This window comes from Nansenia antarctica (genome assembly GCF_963989245.1).
Source record: "Nansenia antarctica genome assembly, chromosome: 2".
Lineage (NCBI taxonomy): Eukaryota > Metazoa > Chordata > Actinopteri > Argentiniformes > Microstomatidae > Nansenia > Nansenia antarctica.
In genome coordinates, this window is record NC_137675.1 from 88,503,211 (window position 1) to 88,518,210 (window position 15,000).

The 15,000-nt window shown below is 42.9% G+C and overlaps 1 protein-coding gene across 1 annotated transcript in view; it reads left to right on the forward strand.

The window, feature by feature from the left end:
* Positions 1–4,189: 4,189 nt before the first annotated feature.
* Positions 4,190–15,000, forward strand: part of LOC308150847 (E3 ubiquitin-protein ligase TRIM39-like) — a gene marked incomplete at both ends in the record, with an annotated part of 14,719 nt that continues 3,908 nt past the window's right edge. Inside the window, 6 exons of the mRNA XM_080523636.1 lie at positions 4,190–4,357; positions 4,814–4,909; positions 13,050–13,280; positions 13,380–13,402; positions 13,486–13,604; positions 14,076–14,633. Coding sequence (XP_080379762.1) covers positions 4,190–4,357; positions 4,814–4,909; positions 13,050–13,280; positions 13,380–13,402; positions 13,486–13,604; positions 14,076–14,633 — 1,195 coding nt within the window. The remainder of the gene's footprint in view (positions 4,358–4,813; positions 4,910–13,049; positions 13,281–13,379; positions 13,403–13,485; positions 13,605–14,075; positions 14,634–15,000) is intronic.

Below are 15,000 nucleotides of genomic sequence, written 5' to 3' on the forward strand. Positions count from 1 at the left end.
TGTATATTATAGTATGTAGATCCACCTTCCCTTATTTTATTAGCCATTTTGGCCTTGTTATGGTTGTAATGTTTTCAATGTTTACACTTAGTAATGTATGTTGTTGTTGTTGTTGTTGTTGTTGTTGTTGTTGTTTGTCTCTTGTCTGTCTGTATTTTGTCATAATTGTGCCCGTATTATTTCTGGTTATGATGTTATAATATATTATGTTAGGACCCTCTCTAAAATGAAATGATACATCTCAATATAATAGATATAAAGACATTTATACAATGGATAGATCCGGTCCATTGTCTCTATTGGTCAGTTTGGTCCATTGTCTCTATTGGTCAGTTTGGTTTTGATTGATTGATTGAAAACTTTATTAGAAGATTTGCAGAAGTAGGTACATGAAAGTACATATTACATACAAGGTCAACTAACAGGATAAAAACCCAAGAAAGCCACTGGCTTATTTCAATTGGGGTCCTTGATTCTCAATTCATCGTGGTCCATTGTCTCTATAGGTCAGTTTGCGTTCAGCTGTGCTGATATCCATGACATACGCACGGCTAAATGGAATGTTGACACATCTTTTCATATTACTCCGCGTTTGTTTATATTACCGTTATTGAAGTTTGATTGATTGATTGAAAACTTTATTAGAATGTTTGCAGAAGTAGGTACATGAAAGTACATATTACATACAAGGTCAACTAAAAGGATAAAAACCCAAGAAAGCCACTGGCTTATTTCAATTGGGGTCCTTGATTACATTATTACCGTTGCATTATTACCGTTGCTTAGCAACCAATAAACAACTGTTCAGCGGATGAATACACTTGCAATAAAACATATTTACATTAAAATACATTAATTACAAGTTTGTCTTGTCTTTATTTTGTGAAATATAGATACATGTGGTAACCGTTGTATAAAAGCGTTATGGAACGAGAAGCCGTGGTATATCGTGGATATTGGCACAGCCAGGGGGTGTATATATAACGGCACTCTGCACTAGCGGTCGTTGTGTGTAAAAACCAGCTTCCCGTTGTAAAGACTATGGTAATTTGACCCCCGAGGCGGCTCTTATAGTAGATAAAAAAAGGCACGACTGTTCTAAAGGAGAGTGGTAGTTCCAAACCATCTGTGCACACATCTTATTTTCTCTCTGGTTCTTCTCTGATCCAAAGCAGTCATTGATTGTGGACGTATTGTGGATTGTATCTAACAATAACAATCATGCTGTAGATTAAAACAATGTTGATATTGTTGGGATATACTGATACTGAACATCATACATATAACATCATTTATATACATACTTCCAGCTAACTTACATCTTGTATAGGTTTTACACAAAGGCCTGTAGAATGCTGATATAAATGTAGTTTTTTGTGTGTGTATTAGTTACAGGGCAATTTTAACCCCTCAACATCTCCGCTTCCACTCACCCACCCACCCACACACCCACCCACCCACACACACACACACACACACACACACACACACACACACACACACACACACACACACACACACACACACACACACAACGGTTGCTTGCCACAGCTCACAGAGTAAGGAGGCCTATAATGATGCTATAGCTAACAAGTAGTTTAAAGTTACACGTAGACATTGAGCCAAACTGACCTGTATAAGCAGGTCAAACAATAAATTGATAGCATTCAATGTTATTTGTCCTCTCCTATTCTGTCACTCCCCCTCCTTCTGGCTCTCCCTCATTCTCTCTTGGAAACTGCCCTCTCTCCCTCTCTCGCTCTCTCTCTCTCTCTTGGAAACTGCCCTCTCTCCTTCTCTCTCTCCCTCTCTCGCTCTCTCTCTCCTCCTCTCTCCCTCTCTCGCTCTCTCTCTCTCCTCCTCTCTCCCTCTCTCGCTCTCTGTCTCTCCTCCTCTCTCCCTCTCTCACTCTCTCTCTCTCCTCCTCTCTCCATCTCTCTCGCTCTCTGTCTCTCCTCCTCTCTCCCTCTCTCGCTCTCTCTCCCTCATTCTTTCTTGGAAACTGCCCCTGTGAATATTGAGATTGTAGTGATGGGATTACTTAATGCTGAATTCTCTCTCTATCTCTCTCTCTGTCTCTCTATCTCTCTCTCTGTCTCTCTATCTGTCTCTCTGATGAGGTTAAAGGGAGTAAAAATAAATTTAAAAAGGCACGACTGTTCTAAAGGAGAGTGGTAGTTCCAAACCATCTGTGCACACATCTTATTTTCTCTCCGGTTCTTCTCTGATCCAAAGCAGTCATTGATTGTGGACGGAGTCCACCTACCTGGTGTAACGTTGTTAGAATGAAATCGGATCCGGTTCTTTTGTCGACTGCCCCAAGAAAGAGGAGAGAAGTTCTCTGTTGCACACTTGGTATATTTATTGAAAATGACACGTAGAGTACAGAGATGCATCAGCTGGACCCAACTCCTGAGGCGGTCTCAGGAGGCAAGGTTGTTCTCTTCAGATTTTACATGATATTATTATATACGTTTAGCCCTTCCCCTTTTGGTCACTATGATGTAACACCTAATGGCCTTGATTATAATGGTCTAAAACTATGAATTGAGTGTTGTCTTGTGTTTGATGTGAGAGCTAAGAAAGGAGTATTCTGCTGCACCTGGCTTGAAGGCCAGACAGAACAGTCCCAGACAGACAGTAACTCCCTAATGCCTTCTAATTGGTCTTGTGTAGGGTACCATACTGATAACGTGCCTATTAAAACAGGAAAACTGATAAGATATCTAACTAACTGGTGCTAGAAGAATTAACAATAAAACCTTAGAAAAATATATATCCTCCTAACAACGTCCAGGTCTAAACGTACCTGGTGTAACGTCCAGGTCTAAACGTGTCGTCGATGACAGACGAACCCCCCCGAGGTGTTCCCATGTCCAGATCCACCTCAGAACAAACGACCTAAACAACACCTGACATCACGGATTTGTCTTTAAAAGGGGCTTCACTTCACAGTTTCAGAAGGACGAAAAGGCTAGCGAGTGAATTGTCTTCAATTCGGGCAGTTACTGTATCTCTTCTGGACGTGGCATGGCTGAGTCTACTAAGGCTGGTTAAAGAGAGGGTTATCTACAATGTTGTCTTCGTGAAGCTCATCTGTATTTGATGTTCGTGCTTGAACCAAACGACTTCACTTAGCATGTTAAGAGCTAGCGTGTTCACTTAGCATGTTAAGAGCTAGCGTGTTCACTTATCATATTAAGAGCTAGCGTGCAGCCACAGGGGAGAGTGTCTATGTTCCCACAGCTTGATGTTCCCACATTTCTAAGTAATCTAACTAGCCCTAACCCTAACCCTAACCCTAGTTAGTGCCGGAAATTTAGCAAAGATGCTATATCAGAATATTTCTGAGAGACGCAATGAGATATAATCCAATGGAATTTGAGTTCCATGATATGGAACGTGTTTTCAGACTTAATATTCTGTTTTCTAACAATAACAATCACGCTGTAGATTAAAACAATGTTGATATTGTTGGGATATACTGATACTGAACATCATACATATAACATCATTTATATACTGTACATACTTCCAGCTAACTTACATCTTGTATAGGTTTTACACAAAAACCTGTAGATGACAAATGCGGATATAAATGTACTTTCTTGTGTGTGTATTAGCTACAGGGCAAGTTTAACCCCTCAACCTCTCCGCTCCCACTCACCCACCCACCCACACACACACACACACACACACACACACACACACACACACACACACACACACACACACACACACACACACACACACCCAATGGTTGCTTGCCACAGCTCACAGAGTAAGGAGGCCTATAATGATGCTATAGCTATTCTCTCTTGGAATCTGCCCCTGTGATATTGAGATTGTAGTGATGGGATTACTCAATGCTATCTCTCTCTCTCTCTCTCTCTCTCTCTCTCTCTCTGTCTCTCTATCTCTCTCTCTGTCTCTCTATCTGTCTCTCTGATGAGGTTAAAGTGGAGCTCAGTGTTTTTAAAGGGAGTGCTCTATCAGACTTACAACACAGCAGTGTCAAAATTACAGCAGGGAATAACAGAAGACTCAACCGTTAGGAGAGAATACTACTGTCAAAATAGCTTTCTCCAAGTGCTTCTTCACATTTTATTGAAGTGTTGTTTAAAGTTTAAAAGCAGGAGAACTTTGTCAAGAGGCTTTTGCAAAAGAGGGGCTGGCATCGTGTCAAAAAATGGCTACAAGAGTGCCTCGGCCTGAGGTGCTGTGCAATCTGCACAATGAGAGATACAAGCTCTTCTGTCTGGAGGATCAACAGCTCGTCTGTGTGGTGTGTCAGACGTCAAGGATACATAGAGGTCATCTCTGTGTCCCAGTAGACGAGGCTGCACAGGAACATAAGGTAAACATAAATACAATTATTACAAAAATAATTAGAAATTCTGTGACAGATAGATAGCAGTGTCACTTGATGTTATGCACATGCCGGGTGAAAAGATAAAGGGTTGTTGATAACAATGAATGATCATTTTTAGTTTCTGTTTTAATTTTTAGTGTGATTCATCCTTTTTTGTCTGAAATAAGAAATGTACTTTTGGCAGTGCTGAGAGAATGTGTTTCTATACTATACTATATAAGGGTTATGATAATGATTCCTACAGAACGGTGGTAAACAGATACTGTCAAATGAGTCCAGAAATCTCCCAGTCAGAATCTCAATCAGAATCCAAGGGTCCCGGGCCTCGTTAATGAGGCCAACTGCAGTCGGGAAGAAATTGTTTTTGTGTGGTGAGGTTTTGGTCACGATGGACCGCAGCCTCTGTGTCTACCTCCTCAGTAATGTTTTGTCTCAATCTAGGAGGAACTCCAGACAGCTCTGAACCCCTTACAGGAGAAGCTGAAGGTCTTCAACAAAGTTAAACAAAGCTGTGATGCAACATCAACACACATTACGGTACGTCATGCAACGTGTTGTATTCCGAATCAGAATCAGAATCAGAAGACTTTATTGCCATGACATGACTCAATAATAATAATAATAATAATAATAATAATAACAACTTTATTTGTATAGCGCTTTTCCTGAAAACGTTGCAGCTCAAAGTGCTTCAATCATTATATAATCTTAATTTAATTATTTTGTCATTTAAAGGCAATATTAAAAAGGTTTTTAGTCTTGACTTGAACATATGTGCTGAGGTTGCATCCCTAATGTAAACTGGCAGTGCATTCCACAATCTGGGTGCATAAAATGAGAATGCAGCCTCACCAGATCTCTTCTTGTACATGTGGTACACAGAGAAAACCAGCGTCAGAAGACCTGAGAGCTCTATTGGGCTGATATGCTAGCAAAAGACCTGAGAGCTCCATTGGGCTGATATGCTAGCAAAAGGTCTTTCAAATATTCTGGTGCTGTGCCAGTGAGAGCTTTATAAACAAGCAGAAGGATCTTGGCAGTATAGAACTTTACCAGCATGGTCCTTGGGAGGTGGAATTTCCTGAGCTGCCTCAGGAAAAACAGTTTTTTCTGGGCCTTTTTTGGCTCTCAGACAGCAATTGTAAATGTATTCAGAGACTGATTGCTGACATCACTAGCATCACTAGCATTGACGACACTCCTCTCATAGGGCTTTCACACCGGCAAAGAACCATGCCGGTTCGCGTTCGTGTTCGGAAACCTCCGAACGTTGGCGCTGTCTGGCGAATGAGGTTTCCGAACACGAACCGGCACGGTTCTTTGCCGGTGTGAAAGCCCTATCAGTGATGTGGTCTTCTCTTGTTCTGCTCAGTATTGGATACTGTAGACATCTAACTGATAGTCATGCATCTGCAACTCAATATCATAAAGAGAGCTGCATACATTTCACCTAAACTTTAAATAATAGTAATAGTAATAATAATAATAATAATAATAATAATAATAATAATAGAAAAGGTAAGGTAAAAAGAGTTAATGTATTATAGTAAAACTGCAGTGATTATAAGATATGTTCCCCTTACTGTCTCCAGAGCCAGGCCCAGCACACAGAGAGACAGATTAAGGAGGGGTTTGAGAAAATTCACCAGTTTCTACGAGAGGAAGAGGAGGCCAGGATAGCTGCACTGAGGGAGGAAGAGGAGCAGAAGAGTCAGATGATGGAGGAGAAGACTGAGGCACTGAGCAGACAGAAATCATCACTTTTAGACACAATCCGAGCCTTAGAGAAGGAGCTGAAAGCTGAAGACATCTCCTTACTCAAGGTAAGGATGCCTTCTCTCAGACAGCAATTGTGACTGTATTCAGAGACTGATTGATGACATCACGAGCATTGATGACACTTCTCCTCTGTTCCTCTCCAGAACTTCAAGGCCAGTAAGGAAAGGTAAGTGATCTGTCTCTGGTCTCTCTTCTCTGGGGTTCTGAACCCAAGCCCACAGCAGCACTGACTCCTGAATGTTCTTCCAGAGCCCAGTTCACACTGCCAGACCCAGAGATGGTTTCAGGAGCGCTGATAGACGTGGCCAAACACCTGGGCAACCTGCAGTTCAGCGTCTGGGAGAAGATGAAGGGGATTGTCAAGCACGGTTAGTAGTACTGACGAGAATTGGATTAAGAATAACTATCAAATAGACTATTTGAATATGTTCATAGAAATACAACATTCATAAATGTGTAGCAAGCCCTGATTTGCTTCACACAGTAACAAATGAGATGGACAATAATATAAAAAGTGCCAAGGTTTATTAACAATACATGAGCCCCATAGTGGGCTGGATAAATAACATTAGGCAGTATCAAAATGTCAGTGCCTGAAAGTTACAAATTGTTTACCGGTAGACTCCGGCAAATGAGAATAGTGAATCCAATCCACAAATTATAAGTATTTAGTGATCGTTAAACTGTTGTTTATTATATTGAGTGGGTACTTTAAAACTTCAAGTTGGTGTTATGAAAAAAGCCAAAATCTAGATATTGTTGACACAATAAGTTTCACTTTCACTTTTTGACCCCTTCGAGTGAGCGTGTTGTTGGCAAGTTCACCAGTTCGCTGCCACATTTCTTTATTAATCAAACTAATCCTAAAATATTAGGAATGGGAGGAATGGCGCTCTCTCTCTCTCCTCTCTCTCTCTCTCCTCTCTCTCTCTCCTCTCTCTCTACTCTCTCCTCGCTCCTCTCTCTCTCTCTCTTCCTGTCTCTCTCTCTCCTCTCTCTCCTCTCTCCTCTCTCTCTCTCTCTCTCTCTCTTCCTGTCTCTCTCCTCTCTCTCTACTCTCTCCTCGCTCCTCTCTCTCTCTCTCTTCCTGTCTCTCTCTCTCCTCTCTCCTCTCTCCTCTCTCTCCTCTCTCCTCTCTCTCTCTCTCTCTCTCTCTTCCTGTCTCTCTCCTCTCTCTCTACTCTCTCCTCACACCCCATGGCGATTCCCACCTCTAACTGCAGCCACCCGGTGATGAAGTCCTGGAGGGTAAAGCACAACTGCAGATCCTTGAAATAGCTTGCTACCAAGTTCTTGATACTGGAGGGCATGTGGAAAAACTCCATGGCATAGCTGGTCAGCTGATGTGGAACTGACCCATAGGCATTGGCGAGGTCGAGCCAGTTGACATGCAGGTCCGTCTTCTCGCGCTTGGCCTTTTGGATCTGTTCCCAGATCATTGCAGAGTGTTTTACACAACCTGGGAAGCCTGGGACTCCTGCCGTCTGGCAGTTGGTGTCGATGTAGCCATTTTCCATCAGGTAGCTTGTCATCCTTTTGGCCAATACAGAGAAGAAGAGCTTCCCTTCCACATTTAACAGGGCGATGCTCCTGAATTGGCCAATGTCTTTGGAGTTCTCTTTCTTGGGGATGAAGACCGCTACTGCTCTTTGCCACTCAGATGGAATACATTGCTTTTTCCAAACAGTTCTCATAAGGTAACATAGCAGCTCTAGCACTTTGGGGCAGTTCTTATAGAGCTTGTAGGGTACTCCATTGGGGCCCGGTGCTGATGAAGACCTTGCCTTCTCCACAACGTGTCTGACTTCGCTGAGCTTGGGGGGCATGATGTTGAACTCGGATGTTGGCAGTTTGTCTGACCTGTCTCTGCAGTGCAAGGTTACTTTTGGCCTTTCCCCCCACATCTTGCTTTCCCCTGGTGGATTCGCAGCCCCCGGGATGTGGTCACCTTCTCCCATCCACATCCACATTTCCGCATGATCTTCTTCTCATTGTCCGTTTCCATTGCAGTGGTTACCGTGTGATCTGTCCTCTTAGGCCCATCTTTAAATAAATACTACAGCGCATAATGTGTATAATGCATCTGTGTTTGTTTTGAAGCTCCTGTGATTCTGGACCCCAACACTGCACATCCCTCCCTCTCTCTGTCTGATGAGCTGACCAGTGTGAGACAGAGCGCAGCGCAGCAGCTGCCTAACAACCCAGAACGGTTCATGACGTATGTTAATGTTCTGGGCTCTGAGGGGTTCATCTCAGGAGAGCACAGCTGGGAGGTGGAGGTGGGGGACCTTCCTGGATTGGTCATGGGTGTGGTTAAAGAGTCCAGTTTCACAAAGATACTAGAATCACCAGAGCATGGAACCTGGGCTATAAAACAGAGGGATGGTGAGTATAGAGATGGAGATAATAAGAAAATCACCCTGAAGAGGAGACCCCAGAAGATCAGAGTACAGCTGGACTACAACAAGGGGGAGGTGTCCTTCTACGACTCTGAAGACAAGACACTCATCCACACTTATGAAGACACCTTCACTGAGAGACTGTTCCCCTTCTTCTGTATTGCAAGTGCTGGTGAAGCTAAACACCCTGATCTACAGATCTGCCAATCAGAGGTGATCCTGGCCATGATGTCATCCTAGTGAGGAGTGTATGAGTCTGTTTGTAAAACATGAGGCAAGGCAAGGCAAGTTTATTAGTACAGCATATTTCATACAACAGGGGCAATTCAAAGTGCTTTACATACATTATTTAAAAATACAGCAAGAGGAGCATAAGAAAATAAAAATTACAATGAATAAAAGCAAATATAAGAAGTAAATAGATAAAACATTTAAAAAGACAATAGTTAATGGAAAAAAGACATTGATAGAAGTGTTTGTGTTTAATCATAACTGGTGCAAAACATGAAGATTTTTTTAGCTTAGATTTAAACATTTTAAGGGTTTGGGCCTGTTTGATTTCTTCAGGGAGTTTGTTCCAGGAGCATGCAGCAGCGTGACTGAAAGCTGCTGCACTGTGTTTTGTTTTTACTCTTGGAATTATTAGCTGATTAGTCTCAGCTGACCTTAGGGACCTTGCGGGAATATAGGGTGGGAGGAGATCTGATATGTATTTTGGTCCAAGACCGTTTTGTGACTTGTATGTAATTAGGAGGATTTTGAATTCAATTCTCTGAGAGACTGGTAGCCAGTGCAGGGATCTCAGGATTGGTGTAATGTGTTCAAATGTCTTTGTTTTTGTTAGGAGCCTAGCAGCGGCGTTTTGGATGAGCTGCAATTTATGAACAGCTCCTTTAGATAGGCCTGTTATTAGACCATTACAATAATCAAGTCTACTCGAAACAAATGCATGGATGAGTTTTTCAAGGTCTTGCTTGGACATGAAACCTCTCATTCTTGTGATGTTTTTCAGGTGATAGTAGGCTGATTTAGTTATCGAGTTTATGTGGCTGTTGAAGTTTAGATCGGAGTCTAGAATTACACCAAGATTTCTGACCTGTTTTTTAGTTTGAAGAGAGAGAGAATCAAGTTTTGCACTGACTTTCGATCTTTTGTCAGGTGCACCAAATACGATTTTCTCTGTTTTGTCCTTTTTAGTTTAGTTGGAGGAAGTTTTGTGTCATCCAGGCGTTTATTTGCTCAATGCAATTACAGAGATTGTCAATGGGACTATAGTCGTTCGGTGAGAGGGCTATGTAGATTTGAGTGTCATCCGCATAGTTGTGGTAGGCAATTTTGTTCTTTTTTATGATGTGTCCCAATGGAAGCATGTAGAAATTTAATAGAAGGGGGCCAAGGATTGACCCTTGGGGAACCCCACATGTAATTTTAATTTGGTCAGATACAAAGCCACATGAGCCACATGTATGCTCTCTCCTATAATTATGAAATACTGAGATTGACGGTTTGATTTGTATTTTTTAATTTTATGATTGCGTTTTATGATTGTTGACATTTTTAAAATGTTTACGACAATGTTTATTGTTTATTCTGTTTAATGTAAATTAACAGATTATTTTTCTTTTATTGCTGTCTATCAACAAAACTTTGCTGTGGAGTGTGAGCATTATGGTATAAGAATCATGTATGTATATGAAAACATGTAGCTTGTGTGAAGAGAATCACATACAGTTAGGTCCGGAAGTATTTGGACAGTGACACAGTGACCCCTCTCCCATCAGTTGAATCACTGTATCTCAAACGCACCACAAATAGAGCACATAAAATTATCTCTGACCCCTCCCACCCTGCTCACCACCTGTTTCAACTGTTGCCCTCTGGACGGCGCTACCGATCCCTGGCACCAAAACACATCCCGTTTCAAAAACAGTTTTTTCCCCTCTGCCATAAGGACTCTCTCTTGTGGTTATGTGTGTTCATGTCCATGTAATAGTCATGTGCAATGTGTGTATGTTTTTTGACACTGCTGTTTGAGCTGTACCGAAAACAAATTCCACCGACCTAGGTCGTGTGGTCATTAAACTATTCATTCATTCATTCATTTCCATAATTGTGGCTCTGTATGCCACCACAATAGATTTGAAATGAAACAATCGTGATGTAATTGAAGTGCAGACTTTCAGCTTTAATTCAAGGGGTTGAACAAAAATATTGTATGAAACGTTTAGGAATCAAAAGTAATTGGACAAATTAACATAATTATAAATAAAATGTTCATTTTTAATACATTGTCGAGAATTCTTTGCATCCTTCCAATGACTCTAGTGTTATTTGCCCTGTCCCATTCTGTCCCCCCTCCCGCCCGCCTCCTTCTGACTCTCCCTCATTCTCTCTTGGAAACTGCCCTCTCTCTCTCTCTCTCTCGCTCTGTCTCTCCCTCTCTCTCTCTCTTCCTCTCTCGCTCTCTCTCCCTCATTCTCTCTTGGAAACTGCCCTCTCTCTCTCTCTCTCTCGCTCTGTCTCTCTCTCCCTCTCTCGCTCTCTCTCCCTCATTCTCTCTTGGAAACTGCCCTCTCGCTCTGTCTCTCTCTCTCCCTCTCTCCCTCTCTCTCTCTCTCTCCCTCTCTCGCTCTCTCTCCCTCTCTCGCTCTCTCTCCCTCATTCTCTCTTGGAAACTGCCCTCTCTCTCTCTCTCACGCGCTCAGTCTCTCTCTCTCTCCCTCTCTCACTCTCTCTCCCTCATTCTCTCTTGGAAACTGCCCTCTCGCTCTGTCTCTCTCTCTCCCTCTCTCCCTCTCTCCCTCTCTCTCTCTCTCTCTCCCTCTCTCGCTCTCTCTCCCTCTCTCGCTCTCTCTCCCTCATTCTCTCTTGGAAACTGCCCCTGTGATACTGAGATTGTAGTGATGGGATTACTCAATGCTGAACTCTCTCTCTCTCTCTCTGTCTCTCTATCTGTCTCTCTGATGAGGTTAAAGTGCAGCTCAGTGTTTTTAAAGGGAGTGCTCTATCAGACTTACAACACAGCAGTGTCAAGACTACAACAGGGAAGAGCAGAAGACTAAACCATTACAAGAGAATACTACCGTCAAAATAGCTTTCTCCAAGTCACATTCTATTCTTATCTTCACATTTTATTGAAGTGTTGTTTAAAGTTTAAAAGCAGGAGAACTTTGTCAAGAGGCTTTTGCAAAAGAGGGGCTGGCATCGTCAAAAATGGGTTCTACACAGTCTCTCTCAGAGGAGTCAGGGCCTGAAATGCTGTGCAGTGTGCACGGTGAGGTACTCAAGCTCTTCTGTATGGAGGATCAACAGCTCGTCTGTGTGGTGTGTCAGACCGCAAGAATACATAGAGGTCATGACTGTGTCCCAGTAGACGAGGCTGCACAGGAACGTAAGGTAAACATGAATACAATTATAAAAAAAAATTGTTTGAAATTAGATAGCAGTGTCACTTGATGTTATGCACATGCTGGGTGAAAAGATAAAGGGTTGTTGATAACAACGAATGATCATTTCTAGTTTCTGTTTTAATTTGACTGTGACTGATCCTTTTTTGTCTGAAATAAGAAATGTAGTTTTGGCAGTGCTGAGAGAATGTGTTTCTATACTATACTATATAAGGGTTATGACAATGATTCCTATAGAACTGTGGTAAACAGATACTGTCAAATGAGTCCAGAAATCTCCCAGTCAGAATCTCAATCAGAATCAGAATCAGAATCAGAAACAGATTTATTGCCAAAAATGTACAAGAAGAGTGGAATATGACATGATAATAGTGCAGTGTGACTGTGATGTCAGTAGGGATCAAGCTATCAGTCAGGGTCAGTGGGGGTCAGTAGGGGTCAGTGGGGGTCAGTAGGGGTCAGTAGGGGTCAGTGAGGGTCAGTGGGGGTCAGTAGGGGTCAGTAGGGGTCAGTGGGGGTCAGTGGAGGTCAGTAGGGGTCAGTGGGGGTCAGTGGGGGTCAGTGAGGGTCAATGGGGGTCAGTAGGGGTCAGTAGGGGTCAGTAGGGGTCAGTGAGGGTCAGTGGGGGTCCCGGGCCTCGCTAATGAGGCCAACAGCAGTCGGGAAGAAATTGTTTTTTTGTGGTGAGGTTTTGGTCATGATGGACCGCAGCCTCTGTGTCTACCTCCTCAGTAAAGTTTTGTCTCAATCTAGGAGGAACTCCAGACAGCTCTGAACCCCTTACAGGAGAAGCTGGAGGTCTTTTACAAAGTAAAAAATCCTATGAAAAAAACCTGTGATGAAACATCAGAGCACATTAAGGTACTGTGTACGTCAGGCAACGTGTTGTATTCAGTGATGTGGTCTTCTCTTGTTCTGCTCAGTATTGGATACTGTTGACATCTAACTGATAGTCATGCATTTGCAACTCAATATTGTAAAGAGAGCTGCATACATTTCACCTAAACTTTAAATATTAATAATCATAGAAAAGAGTTAATGTATTATAGTAAAACTACAATGATCAAGATATATTTGCCTTGCTGTCTCCAGAGCCAGGCCCAGCACACAGAGAGACAGATTAAGGAGGGGTTCGAGACATTTCACCAGTTTCTACGAGAGGAAGAGGAGGCCAGGATAGCTGCACTGAGGGAGGAAGAGGAGCAGAAGAGTCAGATGATGAAGGAGAAGACTGAGGCACTGAGCAGACAGATGTCATCCCTTTCAGACACAACCACAGCCTTAGAGAAGGAGCTGAAAGCTGAAGACATCTCCTTCCTGCAGGTAAGGATGCCTTCTCTCAGACAGCAATTGTAACTGTATTCAAAGACTGATTGATGACATCACGAGCATTGATGACACTTCTCCTCTGTTCCTCTCCAGAACTTCAAGGCCAGTAAGAAAAGGTAAGTGATCTGTCTCTGGTCTCTCTTCTCTGGGGTTCTGAACCCAAGCCCACAGCAGCACTGACTCCTGAATGTTCTTCCAGAGCCCAGTTCACACTGCCAGACCCAGAGAAGGTTTCAGGAGCGCTGATAGACGTGGCCAAACACCTGGGCAACCTGCAGTTCAGAGTCTGGGAGAAGATGCAGGGGATTGTCAAGCACGGTTAGTACTGACGACAATTTGTGACACGTTCTCATGCTTTGGTCCTCATATCGCCAACCAATCAAAATGTTCTGCTTTGATTTTGAAATACGGAACTACGTTTAAACGTTGTTAAGAATCACAACACACACTCGCTAGTCGAGCCAAAATACTGCAACGCAATGGATTCGGTGAGTACTCCCCACTGCTACCTAGTTAACTATAGCACTACTTTACAATGTTAGCAGGCTCACAAAACAAGCTGTGTTAGTTGACTAGTGATGTGTCATTGATTTTCAACAACGTGGAAATGTATTCACATTTTCGAAAGAAAATTCAGATCATCAGATCCTGATATGAGGACCAAAATATTAGAACGTGTCCTATCTGGAAGAAGATTTGAATATTTTTACAGTTATACAAGATTCTTAGTGTATACTGGAATAAAGCCCATCAAATAATTAGTAGAATATCTCTGTGTTTGTTTTGAAGCTCCTGTGATTCTGGACCCCAACACTGCACATCCCTCCCTCTCTCTGTCTGATGATCTGACCAGTGTGAGACGTACAGAGCCAAGGCAGCAGCTGCCTGACAACCCAGAACGGTTTATGAAGTATCCAGATGTTGTGGGCTCTGAGGGGTTCATCTCAGGAGAGCACAGCTGGGAGGTGGAGGTGGGGGACCATCCTAGATGGATCATGGGTGTAGTTAAAGAGTCCAGTGACAGAAAGGGGGAGGTACAACCATCACCAAAGTATGGAATCTGGGCTATAAAACAGTGGGATGGTAAGTATACAGACGATAAAAGGCGTAACACCATCACTCTGAAGAGGAGACCCCAGAGGATCAGAGTACAGCTGGACTACAACAAGGGGGAGGTGTCCTTCTACGACCCTGAAGACATGACACTCATCCACACTCATAAACACACCTTCACTGAGAGACTTTTCCCATACTTCTCTATTGCACGTGCTGGTGATGCTAAACACCCTGATCTACAGATCTGCCAATCAGAGATGTCCAGAGATGTCGATAGCCGCTCTCTTGACAGTTAACTTGTTCTAACTAACCCTCCTGCTGAAAGCCTTATTCTACTAATTTCCGCCTAAAAAACAGACCCAAACTAAACTGCTCATAGCGTATATGAAATATGATGATCAGATGCTGAAGCAGGATGCCATAATAGTTCAGAATAATGCCAGAGATGCCCAGTTCTGAGAGGATGGAGAGAAGGATCTGGTGTTTGACTGTGTGGAAGGCAGCAGACAGGTCCAGTTCTGAGAGGACGGAGAGAAGGATCTGGTGGTTGACTGTGTGGAAGGCAGCAGACAGGTCCAGTTCTGAGAGGATGGAGAGAAGGATCTGGTGGTTGACTGTGTGGAAGGCAGCAGACAGGTCCAGTTCTGAGAGGATGGAG